The 7735-nt window shown below is 32.1% G+C and overlaps 2 protein-coding genes across 2 annotated transcripts; one reads left to right on the top strand and one right to left on the bottom strand.

The window, feature by feature from the left end:
- On the top strand, positions 1-4524 carry Chro.30383 (hypothetical protein). Its single annotated transcript, XM_663090.1, has 1 exon — positions 1-4524. The coding sequence occupies one exon, from the start codon at positions 1-3 to the stop codon at positions 4522-4524; it is 4524 nt and encodes a 1507-aa protein (XP_668182.1).
- Positions 4525-5862: 1338 nt separating this feature from the next.
- On the bottom strand, positions 5863-7518 carry Chro.30382 (hypothetical protein). Its single annotated transcript, XM_663089.1, has 1 exon — positions 5863-7518. The coding sequence occupies one exon, from the start codon at positions 7516-7518 to the stop codon at positions 5863-5865; it is 1656 nt and encodes a 551-aa protein (XP_668181.1).
- Positions 7519-7735: the final 217 nt, after the last annotated feature.

Below are 7735 nucleotides of genomic sequence, written 5' to 3'. Positions count from 1 at the left end.
ATGAATAGGCTCCAGAAATATTTTGGAGTATTCCTAGCTGGGTTGTTTCTCAACACCCTTCTGGGATCCGCTTCTGTTTCAGCATCATCAGAAACCGAAATTCCTCCAGCTGCATCTGTTCCAAGAGAAAGTTGTAGTTTAGGTTTCTCATGCCAACCAACATCGTGCAGAGGTGGCTCTGTAATTGGTTTGTGCTCAAGCAAGCTCGCAAATGGTTATACATTAAGATTAAGAGGTAAAATTCCAGATTCTATCAATATATTTGCTAGTAAATTTAATGGGATTCCAGTCGACCAAACCAAACTCGTCTTGAGAATTATTGATGATAACAAGAAGCCCTTCATTGATATGGTTATTACAAAGGAGACTATTGGATTTGGTCTTGTTGGTCAGGTTGATACAACGCATTTCGTTGATTCTAAACGTATTAGTAAAGGTATAACCATTGAAAGAAACCCTTCTAATTTCAGAGTCGAGTCAGGAGACGAATTTGACTATTATCTTTACTACAACAATAGTTATTTGACATTTTTATTCAAGCATAAGGATGGAAAATACTACGAAGTAGGAAGTCTATATATTTTGAACAAAGCTATTAGCTCAATAGTTCCACTCACTGGTCCAATGGATTATAATATTCACTTCGAACAAACTATGACTCTTTCCGCTCCCAAAACTTTTGTTCAGCACACTATGCCTGGTAATCCAAGCCCGCAAATATATTCTGGCCCATTCACTGTGAGAAGAGGTACTAATGTTGTATATCCAGGTGGAAACATTTTCGAGGATGGTGTTAAGATTGTAATTAATCAAGGAATAGGAAGCTCTAGCAATGTAAAGCACACGTTCATTAGTTACGGCGATTCAAAAACTAAATTAACAATAAACATTACCTACCCTGGTAACAACAAATACAAATTCCTTATCCAGAATGCTTACAACAATGAAAATAAAGAGGTAACTTTCGATGCAACTTCACTGAAATATCATGTGAGTTCTGGAGATATCGTACATTTGGGTTATTTTTTCACTGACGGACATTTACTTATCTGTATTGGTGATACCTGTTTCGCATCAACCGAGATTAAAGGTGCTCGAATACATAAGATTCAAACCACAGCTTGGTTTACAACTTCAGTAATGCTAAGTATTCCAGAGCAAACCTTAATGGGTTCTGCAATTGGTAAATACAAATGTAGAGTTGGAGAAACTTCTTGTTATGGTTCTGAATTTAGACTACAAAACCCATTATCTCCCGGTCAAAAAGTAGAAATCCAATCTCTTTATGACTCTGGTAATTACTTTAATGATTATGCAAACATTTCACAAAAAGAGCTCTTTGGAGCAATTGTAATGGGTGACGCAGAAAATATGAGAGCAGCAGTATTCTTATCTGTAAATTCAGTTTCTTTAACGTTATTCTCAGAAAGTGGCATCTTAACAGACGCTTGTTCTGTTTATTTATCTGGTAATAGTGTGTTTAATCAAAAAAATGAAATAAAAATAATTGTTGGTCTTTCAAATAGTAACAGATTAGGAGTATCTGGATATATTGGAAACGAAGTCTTGTTATTCTGTGATTTAAATCTCGGATCCATATCAATTACCAGATTCAGGCCAGTAAAGGATAATATCAATTCAGGAAGTTCTAAATACACACTTTCTAATGATTATCCTGCCGAAGGATATGAAGGTATCAGTGGAGGTAGTTCGGCTTCTAGAACACAGCAACAAGCTGCAAACTGTTATTTGGCAACAAATGGAGAGTGTAATGCATCTCAGATTGTTCATATAGATGGCTCAGGTTTTGTTGATGGCACTTACTTGACAGTCAAATCTTCATCAGTCGTATTCCCATTCACTTTCTACGTGAAGTCATCAGATAATAACTCTGATCAACTTGACTTTACGTTTATTTCAACTGGTAAATTTAGCATGAGAAATGTTAATACACAAGATATTATTTATACAAAGATCCCTCCAAGTTGTATGGAAAGAATTTTGCATGAAGGTCTTTCTATCCTTCTTTCATCAGATCAATCTAAAGTATATGCTTCCATTTGCAATCTCTTGCTCGGAAGTGTTCCATCTACATCTTTAAATAAAAAGCTTAAATTTATCTTCCATAAAAATATGACTGGAAATAGCGTCCGAGTTTCAACATTCCCAGTATTTGGTGGTAGTTCTGTTGCCTTGGAATACGAAAGTGAAAAATACTCTGTCAATTCCGATAATATTAAAAAGGATGATGACTTATCATTCCATTCTCCATGTGATGCAAGAAAGTCGGTTTCAACCAGTCTCGACAATTGTTCTTCCTTAATTAATATGAGTACAAATCATTTAACAAATGGTTACTCTATTATTATTACAGGTACTGTTGAAAAGCCATCTTCTAGTCTCGAACAAGCCTTTAATATTGGTATTCCAATTGAAAATGCTATTCAAGTTTTCAATTTGAAGGCAAGTAATGGACGTACTATACTTCAATTCTTTATTACAGAAGATCAATTGGGTCTATCAATCCATAATCCCATGACCATTAGAGATAATAATGGCCATGTTGGTGCCCCAATCCCCTCGAGCGTGAATTTAGAAGAAGGATCTAAATATAGAATTGGTATTGGGTTCAAAGATAAGGCAATTAACTTATTAATTGAAAATCCATATGGCTCAGGTAAATTTGCCATGCTGAGAAGAAGTCTTGTTTCTGTAATTTCAGCATGGGGTGAAACTACATATAATCGTGACTTCACTAAGTTTGAGCCAATTAACTCTATTGTCCCTGAATTATTAGTAAAAAGCCCATACAGTTACTCTTTAAGTAACAATGTTAATACATGGTTCCCAGTTTCTAAGGAATTCTATGCTCCAAGATTTGGCGATAACAGCTGCACATTAAGCATTTATGGTGTATGTACCACTTCAAAGGTTTACATGCCAGGTAACAAGCCGGTTAATAATGATGCTAAGTTCTTTATCAGATTTTATTCATTCCAAAAGAATACATTTTCACTCTCTTTCAAAAGAGAAGATGGTACTATTGTAGCGCAACTTGAATTTTCATCTACATCTACATTGTGGTCTGGAAGTGTTACAGTCAAATTTTCTACAAGATTTGAAAGTTCAACGGATACTTATAGTGTGAATAATTTTGGTTCTAAAGAATTTATTATTCAATTTGTCGGTAATGCTATTGGTTATCATTTGGATAGCCAGTGGAGGGTATTATTAGCACTCGAAAACAAGGATAACTTTAATCAGGTATTAGTATCTCAGCTGGATGGTTTTGTTATAGAATATGTCAAAACAGATAGTAGTAACCCAGCTCCTTGGCAATATATTAAATACGGATCCGCTACAGCAAAAGCATCTATGGTACTAGCTTATAATTTGTGCAATGCAGAAAATCCAACATATGGATATTTCTCTAAACCAGGAGTATATTTACCAGCTAGTTCAATTGAGAACTTATGCTCTACTTCATTACATCCAAATCATTTTTCTCTTATTTTCAAATCACGTTACCCAAATTATGTTAAAGATGAGGTAGCAAAGACTTTCCCCAATTTCCCAGGTTTCTTACATTCAATTGTACTATTGTACAACGGATCAGTTGTTTACACACTAGTTATTGCCAGGAAATATGTTTCATTCTTCAGCTCTTTATATTCTGGTGAAGCTGGAACATTCTCAAGTTGTTCATCACAAGTACCAGATGAAACTGAATTCCAACCTGGTAATAAATATTATATTACATTCTTCGTAGATGGATCCGACTTACATGTCTATTTCCACAGTTACGTAGTAGAAAAGTCTGCATTATTATGTAAACTACCATACAACCAACATTTCAATGCTGCTAAGACATTTGGTCAAGTATTTATTGATTCAAGTCAGACCACTGCAGCAATAGCATATGGTCTTAAAAGAACATTGTACAATCCAAGTTTAAACGCAAGCAATTTATATCCTATGGGCACTGTAGTTTCTAAGAATGCAATTTTATCTTCTGGTATGCCATTTTCACCCAATGAAAGTTTGAGTATTGAGATGACTTGTGGTAAGGATTTAATATTCTCAGGTCAAACAGGAAAACCGCAATTGAGATTAAAAACAAACGGTTCTAATTTCACTTTGGAAAATGTCCCAGGAAAGATTAATGCTACTGGTACATTAAGTGGAGGCTGTGTGTGTTCTACCAACAAGAAAATTGTTGTAAATCTTGCATATGTTAATAACCAATTCAGATTAATTGCATGTAAGGTTTCTGCTGGATCCATATTCACTACAGGAGTTTCAATCTATCAGATTTCTAGTGAGGTAGAATTGAGTGTCACTTACAGAACCGATTTACGTTTAGCCTCGGCAACTTCACTCACATCTTCACAAATTTCAAAGGTTGAAGAGCAACCAGATACTTCGAAGGATGAAGAGAATATTGCAAATAATGGTAAATACATTCCAGAATCATTTTCAGTACAGGCTACATTACATGTTATTCCAAAATACTCTGCATCTTAAAAGTAAGTATATTAAGTTGAAGCAAAATAGAATATATATATTTTTTTTTACCACGCCCATTACGTACGCCAAAGCTTTTTGAAGAATTTAATGTTATTATTTCTTTCCTGATGTATTCTTTGACAAAATCTCTATCCATATCAGATGGCCCATACCCCCCCTATACTTTACTAAATACTAAAACTTCCCTTGAAATGTAATTTGGAAATTATTATAGCTTTTATATAACTTTCTTCAAAATTATATATTTTCCTCCCCAAAAATATAATTGAGAAGGTAAAAGAAATATGATTAAAGGGAAGAAATCATTGTTAATAATTTAGTGATATAAGGTTTTCAGGGTTGGAAGATCATATGGAGATAATTTTTTTTTTGTTAAGTAGAGATTGTTTAGAGAGGTATGTATAGAGCTGTGGAAAAAAAAATTTAAAAGTTGGAAGAGATATCTTAATTATTCCAAATACTATGCTTCAAATAATAAATATTACACTAATGATAAGAGTGAATGAAGACAAAAAAAGAAAAAAATGAAATTAAATGTTAACGCTAATTATTGCTTATTTCTCTTTAAAACAACCAATGTTAATTAAAGAGATGATTAATAACAGTCTTTGTTATTATTTCTTCTTTTTATTTAATAATTATTTGGCTTTGTTTTGAAGTCAGAATTCTGAATTCAAGTAAGAAAAAGAGTGCTATTATAGAGAAAAGTAGATGAGAAGTACAATTCAATAAACCATACTTAAATACAAAGCTTAATATGTTGATAATAGATAGCATTACTTATTAAGCATAAATCATACAGCAGTTATATATGCAAATAATAAAATGAATTAATGCCGAGAATACTGCGTCGATGTTCTGTACAAAAGAAAAAGTACTTTGTCAATATTACCAAAAAAAAAGTATACTGAAAGTAATTTTCCGTATATTGGGTAAGAAAACACACACAGGCGGCGGCAAGGTTTCGATTTGAAATTTGATGAGAAAATAATTAAAAAGATTGTTGTATTTTATTTAACTAGGGTAGTGTATCATCTATTACTCGATATTATTAGCATTACTTTCTAAATTCTCTATTTATGGAAAAATAACTTTATAACTCTTAATTGTGAAGTGTATTTTCCTCTAACTGTTAAAAAGTTTGGCTTCTGTAAATGGAATCAAGTGTAATATATTTTGTTTTTTCCGATTTTTGACTAGTTTAAATATAGTGAACGGTTAATTTATAAAGTTTGAATCATTTTGACTAATTGATCATATATGAATCACGTACCGATTTTAAGCAGTTGATTGTTTTACATTTCTTGTTCCCACAGCTTTGAGTTCTAGATAAGATTATATTATTTCATTTTTGTACATGGATGCGATTCCATCTCTTCCTTGAGTAATTTTAGGTATATGATCAGGGTTTTCCAAGGGATTTAGACCAAAATAAGAACGCCCATATTTATTTTTAATTGAGTTTAATGATAACAATAACTTTTTAGTTTTCTTGTCGATACTTTGCAAAGAATAAGATTCAGTTTTCGTGGAAAGTGTGTTATTATTCAATATTTCTGAGTCCTCAATTAAAAGTTTTGAAAAATCTTGATCTAATTCAGAATCTTCAGAATCTGATATGGAAGAGTGAAAAGAAAGATCATTGTCATTTAAGCCATGAGATTGTAAGTCTGGAGTATTTAGATAACGTGTACTCCATTTTGTAATTCCAAGAAATACTTGGTATTCAAAGGGTGTAAGAATAATTGGAGTTTTTAAATTAAGATTTTTAATAATATGGGATAAAAAATACTCGGAACAACCAAAAAAACAGAAAATATCAATATCTGGGAAATTTCTTAATTTTACTTCATTCACACCAGTTAAAGAAATAATGTGAGTTTCAATCTTTATTTTTTTCCCATTATCTGCGTTTATCCTGTAATTATGCCTTTTAAAAAATTCAATAAGTTTCCACTCTAATTGCGTTATTCCAGGAGTAATTACAAAAGCGACACGATTTTCAGAATGGATTGACTTTGCCTTTTCAATGACAACAAATCTTTTAGATATTATAGAACTCAACTCATTCAAAGCATTTGGATTTAGTTCTATGCTAGAATCTGAGTTATTTACTTGGCATAAAAAAATTTCAAATAATTGATTATATCTAAGGAAAATTCTTTCCAGAAAAGAATTAGGAAGATTAGAATATTTATCATCTTTAGAAACAAAGTGGAAGAAAATTACAGATTCACTTGAAGCCATATTTTTGGATCTCTCAAAACGCTTCTCCAAATCATCAAGTTTTAACTCTTTGTCGTGTCCCAATTTTGTTAGAAGTAAATCACAAATAAATTCCGAGTATTGATCTTGAATACAGTCAGTAACATTTATAGGAGAAAGTTGGTATATACAAATCTCTACATCATTGCTAGTTTTATTCAATTCAGAACTTCTTATTTTATCCAACAATATCGTTTGAGAGTTGTTCTCTAATATGCCTTGGAATGAGAGTATCACATTCATCCTTTTCAAAGAATTATTCCCCTCAAGAAGCCTATTATTTAGCTGTTTATAGAGAAAGCTTGTAATATTGCAGAGCGTATTAGATTCTGAAACATAAAAATAGTCAGAGGAAGATGGGACAAAGTAAACAGGTAGGCGGAAGTTTCTAATATTATGATAACAACTGTAACCAAAGTGTATTAATAAATCTGAATGTGACTTTTTGATATTTAAAACATCCAGACAACATGCTGGGTTCACAATATCAGATAAAACAAAAAATCGAATATTACATTGATCTTTAGAACCATCTTCTTTTGAAACTATGCAATTTACTTGCTTTTCTATAAGATATTGAATTCTTGGGGCATATTTAATATCAGATACAGAAAATTGCAATGCAACAACTAGCCTTTCTTTGCCTTTTGAGTGCTTAGCTATCCATTTTGAAGTGGTTTGAAAATCAAAATCGGAGTAGTTCCCCAATTCAAGATTATGGTCCATTTCAACTTAAGAAATACGTTTCTGAAAACCTAAAAAAGTATTAACTAAATATTTATTTTGGACCAATATCTAAATCCTTACTATCTCAATATTGTTGAATCAATCTTCTACCAATTTACTAAAAATCAATTTTTGACCCTAATTTATATTATCGCTTTTTTTTTTGTTTTCTTTAATATTAAGGTACCGGTGTCTCCCGCCTAAGACATGACACAAG

The sequence above is a fragment of the Cryptosporidium hominis genome (genome assembly GCF_000006425.1).
Source record: "Cryptosporidium hominis TU502 chromosome 3 CHRO013139, whole genome shotgun sequence".
NCBI lineage: Eukaryota > Apicomplexa > Conoidasida > Eucoccidiorida > Cryptosporidiidae > Cryptosporidium > Cryptosporidium hominis.
Note: the sequence above shows the minus strand (reverse complement) of the source record. Positions and strands in the feature narration are given on the sequence as shown.